General features: G+C 44.1%; 1 protein-coding gene across 1 annotated transcript in view; it reads left to right on the forward strand.

Annotated features, from left to right (window-relative positions):
* ADGRG5 (adhesion G protein-coupled receptor G5) overlaps positions 1-14,743 on the forward strand; it is a 32,391-nt gene extending 17,648 nt beyond the window's left edge. The window contains exons 8-13 of the mRNA XM_083370732.1: positions 2,946-3,058; positions 5,063-5,184; positions 6,847-7,109; positions 9,532-9,631; positions 13,087-13,364; positions 13,895-14,743. Coding sequence (XP_083226858.1) covers positions 2,946-3,058; positions 5,063-5,184; positions 6,847-7,109; positions 9,532-9,631; positions 13,087-13,364; positions 13,895-13,995 — 977 coding nt within the window. The 3' untranslated portion in view covers positions 13,996-14,743. The remainder of the gene's footprint in view (positions 1-2,945; positions 3,059-5,062; positions 5,185-6,846; positions 7,110-9,531; positions 9,632-13,086; positions 13,365-13,894) is intronic.
* Positions 14,744-15,475: the final 732 nt, after the last annotated feature.

Consider the following 15,475-nt stretch of genomic DNA (forward strand, 5'->3'; position numbering starts at 1 on the left):
GTGGCGTATGTCTGAGAAAGGCAGGAGAAAACACACAGAGCTCTTTTTCAGGTAGATACATAGCTCTATCTCCTGTTTGGTGATCCTTCTAATTTTATTGTTAATACTGCTGATTTTCAAGACATTTTGCATTGCATCTTTTAGACAGTAAACCTGCAGATGGAATTTGTGCTTTAAAACTTTTGGTCAATGTAACTTGGTTTGTTTGTGTATGTGTGTGTGTGTGTATACTCATGTACATGCACCTACAAACACTTTTTGAGTATAATTGATGATGATGATAAATAATTGAGGAATTTACTGGACTCCTGACAGAGTGGTGTCGAAGATGCTTGTCTCCTACTCAGAAGGTTGAGAGTACAATCCCAATTTTAGGAGATGTTTCTCTCCTAAAATTACAAGAAACAGCAAAGGAAAAAAAACATATCTGCTGCAAACTCTGTATGGTGTCAGGAAGGGCATCCAGCTAGCAAACTCTCAGCTCCATCCAGTCACCACAACTCTACCCCAAATTAAGGGATTACAGGGTCATAAAAAGTATTTTTTATTTATTTATTTATTTAGTTACATTTATATACCTCCCTTTCCCTGAGGACTCAGGGCGGTTTACAGGGAATTAAAAAATCCACCATACAAAAGTTAAAAAAAAAACCAAATTAAAAAATATTAAATTGACCCTGTACACTTAAAACCCCAATTAAAAATTTCTCCTCAGCCTGGGCCCGAGAGCTCAAAGAGCCAGGTCTTCAGGCCCCGGCGGAATGATCGGAGGTCGGGGGAAGTTCTCAGCTCCACCGGCAGCTGGTTCCAGAGGGCAGGCGCTCCCACTGAGAAGGCCCTATCCCTGGGTGTCACCCGCTGGCAATCTCTTACCGGCGGAACCCTGAGCAGACCCTCCCTGTGGGAGCGCACTGGGCGAAGGGCGTTTGATGCCGGCAGCAGGTGTTCCCTCAAATAGCCCGGACCCAGGCCATGTAGGGCTTTATAGGTAATAACCAGCACCTTGAATTTCACCCGGAGGGCAACCGGAAGCCAATGCAACTCACGGAGTAGAGGTGTTACATGGGAGTATCGGGAGACCCCCATTACAACTCGCGCGGCCGCATTCTGCACCAGTTGAAGCCTCCGAGTGGTCTTCAAGGGCAGCCCCATGTAGAGAGCGTTACAGTAGTCCAAACGGGAGGTCACAAGCGCATGAGTAACTGTGCGTAGGGCGTCTCGGTCCAGATAGGGACGCAACTGGCGCACCAGGCGAACCTGTGCAAAAGCCCCCCTGGTCACGGCTCCTATGTGGTCTTCAAAAGTGAGCCGTGAGTCCAGGAGGACGCCCAAGTTGCGAGCCCTATCAACGGGTGGTAACACCTCACCCCCCATCGTTAGAGGTGGAATAACTTGGTTAACCCGAGATGCCGATATGCACAGCCACTCAGTCTTGGCGGGATTGAGACGAAGCCTGTTTCTCCCCATCCAGACCTGAACCGCCTCCAGGCACTGGGACATCACGGAGAGGGCATCACTGGGTTGGTTCGGGGTGGAAAGAAAAAGTTGGGTATCATCAGCGTACTGGTGATACCCCACCCCAAAACCACGAATGATCTCGCCCAGCGGCTTCATATAGATGTTGAACAGGAGAGGCGAGAGGACCGACCCCTGAGGAACTCCACAAATGAGAGACCTCGGGGCGGATCTCTGCCCTCCTGTCAACACCGACTGTGAGTGGCCCTGGAGGTAGGAGGAGAACCACCGTAGAACGGTGCCTCCCACTCCCAACCCCCTGAGACGCCGCAGCAGGATACCATGGTCGATGGTATCGAAAGCCGCTGAGAGATCTAATAGGACCAGGACAGAGGAGCAACCCCTGTCCCTTGCCCTCCAGAGATCATTCACCAGCGCGACCAATGCCGTCTCCGTGCTGTGTCCGGGCCTGAAACCCGATTGGTACGGGTCCAGATAATCAGTTTCCTCCAGGAACAGAGGGAGCTGATGCGCCACCACACTCTCAACAACCTTCGCCAGAAAGCGAAGGTTGGAGACTGGACGGTAGTTGTCTAAAGCAGCCGGGTCCAAAGCAGGCTTCTTGAGAAGGGGTCTCACCACCGCCTCCTTCAAGGCGGCAGGGAAGACACCCTCCTTCAGAGAAGCAGTTATTACTGCATGGAACCAGCCTCGTGTTCCCTCCCGAGCCGCATAAGCTAGCCAGGAGGGGCACGGATCCAACAAACAGGTGGTGGTGCTCAGTCTCCCCATGATCCTGTCCACATTATTAACCTCCTGAGAACTGTTGTGTATTGCTATATAAAAGGAAATCAAAATCTCCTGCCTGTGACTTATTAATGAACAAGCCAGTGGATCAACTAGACTCAGGTCCCTTTATTTTGGAAAACTTGGCCAGGTTTGGGAAACACTGCTATGGATAGTGAAGATGAACGCAGCCTGTCCATAAAATATTTTCTTCCTGGATCAAGATGGCAAGGAAGTAACAAGCAATAGGGAGAAAGCAGAGCTGCTTAATTCATTCTTTCCATCAGCCTTCACACAAAAAGAAATTATAGCACAACATACCAAAAAAACACACACAAAAACGGCAAAAGACAAACTAGAAACAAACATTAAAATAAGCAAGAAAATGGTAAGAGAACACCTATCTGACCTTGATGAATATAAATCACCAGGACCCGACAGATTACATCCCTTGAGTTAAGAAAACAGAATGGCTGGCTTTATCAAGACCACCTTGATCTGAGGACCTGGTTCATTGCTAAAAGTATGTGCTAAAATAATGCTCTATGCTAAAATTATGAATCTCGGGGCAAGTTGAACCACAAATACCCAATTCACCATGTTAGTTGAGCCTATATTGCGCGTTCTTTAAAAAAAACACACACCAAAACCAAAAAGAGCCAGCTAGAACTGTTTTTCTGAGCAGGGTGGTTGTTTTTCCGCAGGAGAAGACAACCTGGGGGAATGGAGTCCAAAAGGCTGTGAAACCAACACCAGCCAGGAGGAGGATGTCATTCTCTGCAAATGCGACCATCTCACCTATTTTGCTGTTCTTCTGGTAAGCCTGTTGCTCTTTAGGTCTCTGGTGCACCGACTCCTTCTTGAGAAGGTGTTCTGGGAAGTTGGGATGCTTGGGATGCAACCTTTTGCTCTGTTGAAGGCTCCTGCGTGGAAATGAAGTTCTCCTGACCAGAGAACCTCAATCTCATTCCGTAGGGCAGTGATGGCGAACCTTTTGGAGACCGAGTGCCCAAACTGCAACTCAAAACCCACTTATGTATCCGTGGGTGCTGGGTGGGCGTGGCCCATTGGGTGGATGTGGCCCATTGGGTAGGTGTGGCCCATTGGGTGGGCGTGGCTGTGGTGGTAATGGCAGACTGGGTGGGACTAAAAAGTTCAATCAATCAATTCCAACTTTGCGAGATCTTTTATTTTCCCCGTGAGAAGTTGAAATTGATTGATTGGTTGAACCCTTTTTTTGCACACGGCAGTGGAGGCCTAAAGTGAAAAGGTTTTATAAAACCCAGCTGAAGGCCTGGGACTGGGGGGGACGGCGCACGTACCCACAGAGAGGGCTCAGCATGTCACCTTTGGCACACGTGCCATAGGTTTGCCATCACGGCCATAGAGTCTTTTGGCAGCTATCTTCTAGTCTCACCTAAAACACTGCACAAAGTATGCCCCGTTTAATTTAACTTTACTTACTTAGCATAAAACTGAATCCCAAGGGAAGGCAACAGAGAAGTTATTTCTGCCTGCTGTTTGCACACTCAAGTCATTTCACTTGCTGGAGAGTAACGGTCTAAGGTAGGAAGGGGTAATTTTGGAGGATAGAGCAACTCTAGAATTTGGGAAGCATGTGATGAGTGCATACCAGGCATAGCCACTCATGAAGCACCCATTGCCTAGAAGGGGCACCAACTGTTAGGGTGTTCTTTGCCATCCCAGAGAGAACTTTGTGGACTCTTGGACAATCCTAGAACTCATGAAGATGAGTTGCTCGAGCAGGGTGGTGGTGGATTATAACAGGCTTTTCAACCAGTGGTACGGGTACCACCTGTGGTACATTGGCACCTGGCAGGTGGTACGCAACCATCCTAGAAAAGTGGTAGCGGGGGAGGTGAATGAGCTGAACCAGTGGCAGCACCGCACAAGCCTGAGTGAGAGACAGCTGGAGCTGCAGGGCTGTCAGGGCTCAGCGGAAGCGCCAGGATCAGTGCCAGGCCCCAGCTGGAGCTTGGCGCTGATTCCGGCGCTTCTGCTGAGCCTAGAAGAAGCGCCGATCAGCTGTAATGTTGCAGCATCTCCAGGATCTTGTGATTGACATTCAGATGCTTGGCAACTGATTCACATTTATGATGGTCACAGTGTCCCAGGCTCATGTGAAGTGACCAAAACCTGCTGCAACCACCCAGCAGACAGGAGGGGAGGGAATAAAAAACGAACACCCCCCACCCCACCCCCGCTGCTGATCCTCAACAGAAATGCTCACAACAGTGAAAACCTCGGACAGGAGGAAGAGCGCTGCCAGGCAGGCAGGCAGGTGTCTTGCTCGGCTGTGGCTTGGGGGGCACTTTGTTCACTGCCATTGTAACTTCGAACAGTCACTAAGCGAACTGTTGTAAGTCGAGGACTACCTGTACTTCATCACTTTATTCCTTTTTTTATCAAGTTTTTGACCCCTTGCTAGGCGACTGGTGGTACTCGGATGTTGCCCTATCCTAAAAGTGGTACAGTGGGTGAAAAGGTTGAAAAGCCCTGGATTATAAGACCTCCAAGGTCCCTTCCAACTCTTATTATTCTATGTTCTATGTTCTAACACATTGTTAAAGGTAGTGAATCCTTCTCTGTTGGCCATGCTCCTCAATTGGATACTATCTAAAAGATGTGTAAGTCCAGGTCACGTTCCATCCATCTCGGATAGTGTGGTGTGTGCTGATGGGGGATCATGGAGGTTGCCATGCAGGACATCCAGTTGGTAGGAGTTAATTACCTGCGCAAGAAATACGCATCCATTTCCTTGTAATTGGCTGTGCCATTTCTTCTTTCTCCCCTTATTCAGCAACTGTCTTCAGAGTCTCCGGATGAAGAGTTACTGGCCCCTTTAGAGTATCTGAGTGACATCGGCTGTGGAGTCTCAGCGTTGGCTTGTTTGATCACCATCTTCTTATACCTCTTCACCAGGTAACCCCAGAACTCTTTCAGGGTCAGAGAAAGAGGCTATCCCAGGGCACAAGAACAAGGAGAGGTCATTTCTGCCCTTAATTTCTCGGTTGCTGCGCGGGGTCATCTTACTGAGATGGCATATCACTGTTTAAATAATTTAAAGTAATTTAATTTAGAAAAGTAAAGCAAATGAAAATACGTAACAGATAAAGTACAATAAAGCAAACTACATAAAGCAAAATAAAATAAAAATGATCAAACAAAACAGAAATATGTAAAATTAAAGTAAGATGAAATGGAAAAAATAAAGAGTACATGACAGTTGCAGCACCCCAGGGTCACACAAATGTCACTTGTGACCTTCCCAGCTGGCTTCCCAGGAGCAAAGTCAGTGAGAGAAGACAGAATCACTTAACGACTATGTGATTCACTTTACAACTGCATTGATTCGCTTAACAACTGCAGTGTTATAGAACCTCTTGCTTGAGCTGGGGGCTGCACTAGAAGACCTCTAAGGTCCCTTCCAGCTCTATTCTGTTCTGTTCTGTTCTGTTCTGTTCTGTTCTGTTCTGTTCTGTTCTGTTCTACTCTACTCTACTCTATTCCATTCCGTTCTGTTCTGATCCATTCTATTCTATTCTATTCTATTCTATTCTATTCTATTCTATTCTATTCTATTCTATTCTATTCTATTCTATTCTATTCTATTCTATTCTATTTTCCATTCCATTCCATTCCATTCCCCAATTCTATTCTATTCCATTCCGTTCCATTCCATTCCATTCCATTCCATTCCATTCCATTCCATTCCATTCCATTCCATTCCATTCCATTCCATTCTATTCTATTCTATTCTATTCTATTCTATTCTATTCTATTCTATTCTATTCTATTCTATTTTAACTTCTCTTCTCTTCTCTTCTCTTCTCTTCTCTTCTCTTCTCTTCTCTTCTCTTCTCTTCTCTTCTCTTCTCTTCTCTTCTCTTCTCTTCTCTTCTCTATTCCATTCCATTCCATTCCATTCCATTCCATTCCATTCTATATTCCATTCCATTCCATTCCATTCCATTCCCTATTCTATTCTATTCTATTCTATTCTATTCTATTCTATTCTATTCTATTCTATTCTATTCTATTCTATTCTATTCTATTCTATTCTATTCTATTCTATTCTATTCTATTCTATTCTATTCTATTCTATTCTACAACATCTACAGACTATGCAAAAGAGACGATCAAACAGCCCAAAAGAGAACAAGACCCTTGCCCCTCTCCACCAGTAGTCAGCACTCAGATCAGCATAGATGAACTCCAAAGTCACCTTCAGGCCAACAATCAAGTAAGCAACACCCCAATCAAGAAACTGCCACAGAGCCATTAGTAAACAGCCCAACCGAAGAATCCCTAAGACCCGCCCCCCCCCGTCACCCAGACAGGCAAGACACCAGAACATATAAACTGACAGCAAACAGCATTCCATAATAATAATAATAATAATAATAATAATAATAATAATAATAATAATAATAATAATAATAATAATAATAATAATAATAATAGCACTATGATGTTACCTAGTTAAGGTAATGAAATGCTGGCAAGAAAACGCTTCTCTCTCTCCTTTCTGGATCTTACCGCCTCCAACTCTCCAGTTGATCTCCTTCCCCTTTCTCCTTGTAGGAAGCTCTGTCACGATTCCACAACCAAGATCCACATCAATCTTCTGGGGGCCCTTTTCTTTCTCAACATGTCATTCTTGATCAGCGAGACTTTGGATAAGCGCTCGTGGGGGTGCAGGGTCCTGGCTGCCTTCCTCCACTACTCCTTGCTGGGAAGTTTGACCTGGATGGCCATTGAGGGCTTCCACCTCTACATGCTGGTGATCAAAGTCTACAACACCTACATAAACCGCTACCTGCTCAAGATGTGCGCTGCAGGGTGGGGTAAGGATTCATATTCTGACTGTATCGGAAAACACATCGTAGTGAAGTCTCCTTCTGAATTCCCTGGTCTCTTGATTGCTTTCCAAAACAAGAAACGTAGCTTGTGCATCTCGCTGAAAAATTACTTGCACTGAACTTCTCCAGTGGGAGAAAAGAAGTAGTATCTGAGTAGTAGAAAGAAGGCATTAACAAGGAAAATACTTTGGCTTCTATCTTTCCTATTCCTGAGGCACCAAGGTAGTGTCCATAGCACACTCTCCTCCAGTTTTTACATAACACCAACCATGTAGGGTAGCTGAGTCGTCTTGATGTTAGTTGCAAAATTGTGTCCGACCCATAGTGACCCTATGGACAACGTTCCTCCAGGCCTTCCTGTCCTCTACCATCTTCTGGAGTCCATTTCAGCTCATGCCTACTGCTTCAGTAACTCCATCCAGCCACCTCATTCTCTGTCGTCCCCTTCTTCTCTTGCCCTCAACCTTTCCCAGCATTAGGCTCTTCTCCAGTGAGTCCTTCCTTCTCATGAGGTAGCCAAAGTGTTTGAGTTTCAGCTTCAGGATCTGGCCTTCTAAAGAGCAGTCAGGGTTGATCTCCTCTAGGACTGCAGTTTGATCGCCTTGCAGTCTGAGGGACTCGCAGGAGTCTTGTCCAGCACCATAGTTCAAAGGCCTCAATTCTTTGGCGCTCAGCCTTTTTTATGGTCCAACTTTCACTGCCATACATTGCAACTGGGAAGACCATAGCCTTGACTATACAGACTTTTGTTGACAGAGTGATATCTCTGCTTTTTAGTGTGCTGTCTAGATTTGCCATGGCTTTCCTTCCCAGGAGCAAGCGTCTTTTAATTTCTTGGCTGCAGTCCCCATCTGCAGTGATCTTGGAGCCCAAGAAAATAAAATCTGTCACTACCTCCATTTCTTCACCATCTATTTGCCAGGAATTGAGAGGGCCGGATGCCATGATCTTGGTTTTCTTAATGTTGAGTTTCAAGCCAACTTTTGCACTCTCCTTCTTCACCCGCAACAAGAGGCTCTTTCGTTCCTCTTCACTTTCTGCCATTAGGTGAGTCTAAAAGATGGCAACTGAAGCAGCTTCTCATTCTCCAAAGCAGGGATCTTCAAACTTAGTAACTTTAAGACTGGTGGACTTCAAATCCCAGAATTCCCCAGCCAGTTCTGGGAGTTGAAGTCCATTAGTCTGAAAGTTCTAAAGTACAGGTAGTCCTTGACTTACAACAGTTCATTGAGTGAACGTTCAAAGTTACAACGGCACTGAAAAATGTGACTTATGACCATTTTTCACACTTTCACACTTAACGACCATTGTAGTATCACCACGGTCACATGATCAAAATTCAGATGCTTGGCAATTGACTCATAGTGTCCCAGGGTCAGGTGATCCCCTTTTGTGACTTTCTGAACAGCAAAGTCAATGGGGAAGCCAGATTCACTTAAGAACCGTCTTACTAACTTAACCACTGTTGGATTCACTTAAGAACTGTGGCCAGAAAGGTCGTAAAATGGGGCAAAACTCACTTAACAAATGTCTCACTTAACAACATAAATTTCAGGCTCAGTTGTGGTCGTAATTGTTTCCCAATTCTGTCAAGTTTAAGATTTGTGGATTTCAGCTCCCAGAATCCCCTTGGCAGCATGCCTTTGCTCGTCAGTCGTCCCCATCTCACTCAAAATTAAATTCTACACCAATGTAGTCGCTCCGTTACATCTGACAGGGAAATGTAGCTCATGAAAGTTGCTGCCTTTGAATCAAGTCTCTTCACTGGAAAAGGTGCAAGCAGATTTCTTTCTGATTAGAGAGAGAGGGGAAGTTTCAAGCCAGGTGAAAGATAGACACAGGACAACTGGGAACAACTTGCCTTTCATCTGGACCAGGGGTAGGCAAACTGGGCTCTTTTATGACTCGTGGACTTCAACTCCCAGAATTCCTGAGCCAGCATGGCTCAGCTCGGAAACCTCTCCCTTTCCCCTCAGCGTGGCTGGCTCAGGAATTCTGGGAGTTGAAGTCCACGAGTCATAAAAGAGCCAAGGTTGCCTACCCCTGATCTGGACACTCACCATTTGTCCTTGTGGATCAAAGACTGGAGCCAAAGATGGAGCCACCTTCGTTCAGGGTGGCGGTTGAATCTTCTAAATCAGAGGGGGGCCCCCAACCTTTTGGGCACCAGGGACTGGTTGCGTGGAGAGATTTTTCCATGGATCGGAGGGTGTGTGGTTTTGCATGCTGCCTGCATCCTGCGGATGGGGTTTTCCTTGTTTGTGCGGACCGGCTGCTGGCATGCCATGGACCGGTACTGGTCCATGGACCGGGGATTGGGGGCCCCTGTTTCTAAATGTAATTGCTTTGGAGAAACATTGCCTTTTATTTCGGAGTCTATCGCGATTTTCCTTCTCTCCTTCTGCAGGTTTGCCTGGAGTCATAATCCTGATCAGCTTCCTTAGCAGGCAGACGGTTTATGGTGAGCATATCCTCACAACTGGCTCTTCGTACAAGAACGTTTCAATGTGAGTAACGGGGAAGCAGCTGCCTCAGCAGTGCAGTTTTAACTGGTGTACACAGGCAGCCCTTGGCTTAGGACCACAATTGAGCCTAAAATTTCTGTTGTTAAGTGAAATATTTGTTAAGTGAGTTTTGCCCCATTTTTTCTTGCCACAGTTATTTCAGCGAATCACTGCAGCTGTTCACTTAGTAACCTGGTTGTTAAGTGAATCTGGCTTCCCCCATTGACTTGGCTTGTCGGAAGGTTGCAAAAGGGGATCACGTGTCCCCAGGATACAGCAACCGTCGTAAATATGAGCCAGTTGCCAAGCGTCTGAATTCTGTTCACGTGACCCAGGGGAGGCTGCAATGGTCATAAGTGGTGAAAAACGATCATAAGTCACTTTTTTCAGTGCCGATGTAACTTTGAACGGTCACTAAACAAATTGTTGTAAGTCGAGGACTACCTGTACAGTTCCTTCCCACTCTGTTATCCTGTTCTGTTAACTTCTTGTGGCCTCATTTCCTACCATCTTGGCAGGAAGACTTTGCCAAATTTTGAATTCTCAGAATATAGGTAGTCCTCGACTTACAAACATTCATTTAGTGGTCGTTCCAAGTCGTAACAACACTAGAAAAAGTGACTTAGGACTGATTTTCACACTTAACAACTGTTGTAGCATCCCCATGGTCACATGATCAAAATTCAGACACTTGGCAACTGGCATGTACATATGACATTTGCAGTGTCCTGGGGTCTCGTGATCCCCTTTTGCGACCCTCTGACCAGCAAAGTCAGTGGGGAAAGCAGATTCACTTAACAACCGGGTGACTAACTTATCAACTGCAGTGATTCCCTTAACAACTGTGGCAAGAAAGGTCATAAAACGGGGCAAACCTCACTTAGCAAATGTCTAACTCGGGGGTAGGCAACCTTGGCTCTTTTATGACTCGTGGACCTCAACTCCCAGAATTCCTGAGCCAGCATGGGGGAACTATGGCCCCTTCATGACTCATGGACTTCAACTCCCAGAATTCCTGAGCCAGCATGGCTCAGCTTGGAAACCTCTCCCTTTCCCCTCAGCGTGGCTGGCTAAGGAATTCTGGGAGTTGAAGTCCACGAGTCATGAAAGAGCCAAGGTTGCCTATCCCTAACTTAACAACAGAAATTTTGGGTTCAGTTGTGGTCATAAGCCGAGGACTGCCTGTATTTTGCCTGACAAGCTTTTTCACATAACACTTCTGGCCCGGACTCCCATTTCTTTTATGTCACCATTCTCTCGGTTGAGCTCTTCTTCCTGTTCCTCAAAATTATTCAGCCTGCCCATTACAGTGCCTGATCCTCCACTTCTCTTTTGGGGAGAAGACAATTTAAAGAGAAGAGAAGAAGGGGACGACAGAGAAGGAGGTGGCTGGATAGAGTCACTGAAGCAGTAGGCGTGAGCCTAAATGGACTCCAGAAGATGATAGAGGACAGGAAGGCCTGGAGGAACATTGTCCGTGGGGTCACGATGGGTCGCACACGACTTCGCAACTAATAACAACAATGACAAGTGTGTTTTAGAACTTGGTTATCTGTCTGTTTTGTAAGCTACGATTAATAACAATTGCAATATATAGCAGTGAAAGTTGGACCATAAGAAAGGCTGAGCGCCAAAGAATTGAGGCCTTTGAACTATGGTGCTGGAGAAGACTCCTGCGAGTCTCTTGGACTGCAAGGCGATCAAACCGGTCAGTCCTAGAGGAGATCAACCCTGACTGCTCTTTAGAAGGCCAGATCCTGAAGCTGAAACTCAAATACTTTGGCCACCTAATGAGAAGGAAGGACTCACTGGAGAAGAGCCTAATGCTGGGAAAGGTTGAAGGCAAGAGAAGAAGGGGACGACAGAGAAGGAGGTGGCTGGATGGAGTCACTGAAGCAGTAGGTGTGAGCTTAAAGGGACCCCAGAAGATGGTAGAGGACAGGAAGGCCTGGAGGAACGTTGTCCATGGGGTCGCGATGGGTCTGACACGACTTTGCAACTAACAACAACAACAACAATTTAAATTTAAAAACAGAACCTACAATTTCTACAAGCTCCCCATGAACACAGGAAGTAGTGCAGAACAATGGGGGGGGTTGTAGTTCGGTAATCTTACACTTGTCATAACTAAATACCTGGTTGTGCATTGTGGAAGCTGCATGCTACATCAAAACGTTCTTCCGTATGACCTACCAGAACTCTCTTTATCTTATTTATTTAATTTATTTATTTAATTTAATTTGTATACCGCCCTTCTCCCGAAGGACTCAGGGCGGTGAACAGGGCAATAAATACCAAAATACAAAAATTAAAAACAGATTAAACCATAGTGCCCAAATACAATAAATAAATTACTTAAAAACAATAATTAAAACCCAAACCCATCAGACCAGGCCGGCTTGTTCAAACAAATAGGTTTTTAGATCACGTCGGAAGGAGCGAAGGTCGGGAGGTCTTCACATCTTCCTGCTATTATCCTGCAATGAACAGATTACACAAAAGAATAATTGTTGCTGATTTTTATAGCTTTATCAGAAGTTTAAAATTAGATTGCATTCACACAATGTGCTTAGCCAACTCAACTAAAAATGTAGGAGCTGCATTCACACATGGTAAACTTGGCTGGCGTTACTCTTTGTTGGATTTTTGTTTTGTTTTATACATGTGTGATTTAATGCATGGTTCAAACTTGGCCTCTTTGGTGTACGAACTCTGGGTTAATGCAAAAAGCAAATTAAAAACGTGTGACCACGACTGCTCTCATCCTGTGGAAAGGATTGATGCTGGACAATGATAATGATAATAATAATAATAATAATAATAATAATAATAATAATAATAATAATAATAATAATAATAATATACCTGGTTGATACCTAGGATGCTGGCAGCAGCCCGTGTCAACCATTAGTGCCAGTCAATTTGAGTGTTCAGTTGACTGAGTTTCATGTTTTATGAATAAAAGTTTTATAATAATGATGATGATGATTATGATGATGATGTTGGAAGGGACCTTGGAGGTCATCTAGTCCAACCCCCTGCTGAGACAAGAAACCCTATACCATTTCGGGCAAATGGCTGTTCAGTCTCTTCTTAAAAACTTCCAGTGTTGGAGCATTCACCGCCTCTGGAGGCAGGTTGTTCCACTGGTTAATTGTTCTAACTGTCAGGAAGTTTCTCCTTAGTTCTAGGTTGCTTCCCTCCTTGGTTAGTTTCCATCCGTTGCTTCTTGTCCTGCCTTTGGGCGCTTTGGAGAATAGCTTGGCTCCCTCTTCTTTGTGGCAGCCCCTGAGATGTTGGAAGACTGCTATCATGTCCCCCCTCATCCTTCTCGTCATTAAACTAGACACACCCAATTCCAGCAACCGTTCCCTGTATGTTTTAGCCTCCAGTCCCCTGATCATCTTCTTTGTCTCTCATAAAGGAGCATCTGATCACTGGGTTTTCTTCTCCTCCAGATGCTGGATCACCTCTCCCATCTTGCACCGTATCACCTTTGCGTATGCTGGTGGCACCGTGTTCTTCAACATGGTTGTCTTGGCAATGGTGGTGCACAAGCTGAGACAGCTCAGAGCTCGCCCTCTTCATCAGCCTAAGGAACACACCTGCAAAGACGTGGGAACCGTTCTCGGGATGACCTTCCTCCTGGGGACAACCTGGGCGTTGGCCTTCGTGACCTTTGGTGTCTTCTCAGTTCCACAGATCTTCCTCTTCACGATCTTCAACTCTCTGCAAGGTTTGCAAGAACTGCAGACTGCTGATCCAAGAAGCTTCTTCAGCTCTGACTAGATGGTGAGGAATGGACTATTCCATGTTCCAGAAAACACTGCAGACTCCAGGAACCATCTGCGCTTCAGTTTGAGAGGCAGACAACCCAGACCCATCCCTAGCAGCCTTGCGCCCGTCTTCAACGGTGAAGGGACCCAGGGCAGAAAACATCCTGCATCCAAGAAGACTCCACACCCATTTGCACCACTCAGGTGACCCTGAGGACACAGAGGAACCTCCAAGTGGCCTCAACGACTCTCTGAAAGGAGGCAAATGAGCAGCCGTCTGCAAGGAGTATAAATCCTTCCATTCCCCACCATCCAGTCAGAGCTGAGGAAGCTTCTTGGAGGAGAAGTGAAACCCCTTCAAAGGAAAAATAAGGAAGTCCAGTTGCCTCCTGAAAAAGCACCTTTGATGCAGATTGCTGAGATCCTACATTCCCCAGCCCAGTATATTCCAGTATGCAAATGTTCTGATTCCTTTTTCCTTTTCTTGCAGGAGCCATCATCTGTCTCTGGTACTGCTTTTTACGGTGTCGTTCGGCATCAAAACGTTCAAGTGGATTCTCTCAATCATCGGCAATGTCGCCGGGTTTGTGAAGCCCCTGGACCAAAGAAGGTCTTGGGGATTGTACCCAGACTCAGGAAAGACATCTGGGCACTGCAGCCCCCTACCATGCATTGGGGACATTATTGTTTCCCCTAAGTTGGGCCTGGAAGGAAGGAATATTTTGTCTTCGTGGCAGTCGAAAGAACAGGGAAGTCACGTGCAAGGACAGATCCCAATCCAGGTAGTCCTTGACTGACAAACATTTGTTTAGCGACCGTTCAAAGTTACAACGGCACTGGAAAAAAAAGATTTACGACCGTTTTTCACACTTTACAACCTTTGCAGCATCCCCAGGGTGACGTGATTTACATTCGGGTGCTTGGCAACTGATTCATATTTATGATGGTCACAGTGTCCCCTTTTGCAACCTTCTGACAAGCAAAGTCAGTGAAGAAGCCAGATTCACTTAACAGCCACGTTCTCATTTAACAACTGAACCAGTTCACTTAACAACTATGGCAAGAAAGGTTGTAAAATGGAGCAAAACTCACTTAACAGCTGTTTTGCTTAGCATGGAAATTTTCGGCTCAGTGATGGTCATAAGTTGAGGACTGCCTATAACAGATACTGAAGGAAGAGTGTTGGGACATTAGGCATGACTAATACTGAAGGTATTTTATTTTATTTTATTTTATTTTATTTTATTTTATTTATTTTAATTTAATTTAATTTAATTTAATTTAATTTAATTTAATTTAATTTAATAATTTAATTTAATTTAATTTAATTTAATTTAATTATTTTATTATTTTATTTTATTATTTTATTTTATTTTATTATTTTATTATTTAATTTAATTTAATTTAATTTAATTTTATTATTTTAATTATTTTATTTTATTTTATTATTTTATTTTATTTTATTATTTTATTTTATTTTATTATTTTATTTTATTTTATTTTATTATTTTATTTTATTATTATTTTATTTTATTTTATTATTTTATTTTATTTTATTATTTTATTATTTTATTTTATTATTATTTTATTTTATTTTATTTTATTTTATTTTATTTTAATTAATTTAATTTAATTTAATTTAATTTAATTTAATTTAATTTAATTTAATTTTATTATTTTATTTTATTTTATTATTTTATTTTCACCAACAACAGTCAGGCAGAATCAGGCCCAGGGCTCCTGTCCTCGTTCCCAGCCCCAGCCTTGGAGACCCAGCTGGTGTTTGCTCAGCTGTCATCTGGTAAACCAGAAAGCAGATGAGAAATACTCGGTTGCTTTTTTTTATTTTTGTACTTTACATGCCAACTCTTTCCACAAATTCAAATTTTATTTTGCTTTGTTTGCATAAGTCATTTTTGTTTCCATTTCTCTTGTGGTTAACTCAGAAAACGGTTGCTATAAATGGCTGGCTTCTTGCAAAATATTTTTCTTTCCTCCTCTTTATCTCATCTAGAGTCACTTCTTGTTTTCTTTTGCTTCTGCTTTTTAGGTTTGGTATTAGGTTGAATAA

This window comes from Vipera ursinii, assembly GCF_947247035.1.
Source record: "Vipera ursinii genome assembly, chromosome: 10".
In the NCBI taxonomy this organism is placed as follows: domain Eukaryota; kingdom Metazoa; phylum Chordata; class Lepidosauria; order Squamata; family Viperidae; genus Vipera; species Vipera ursinii.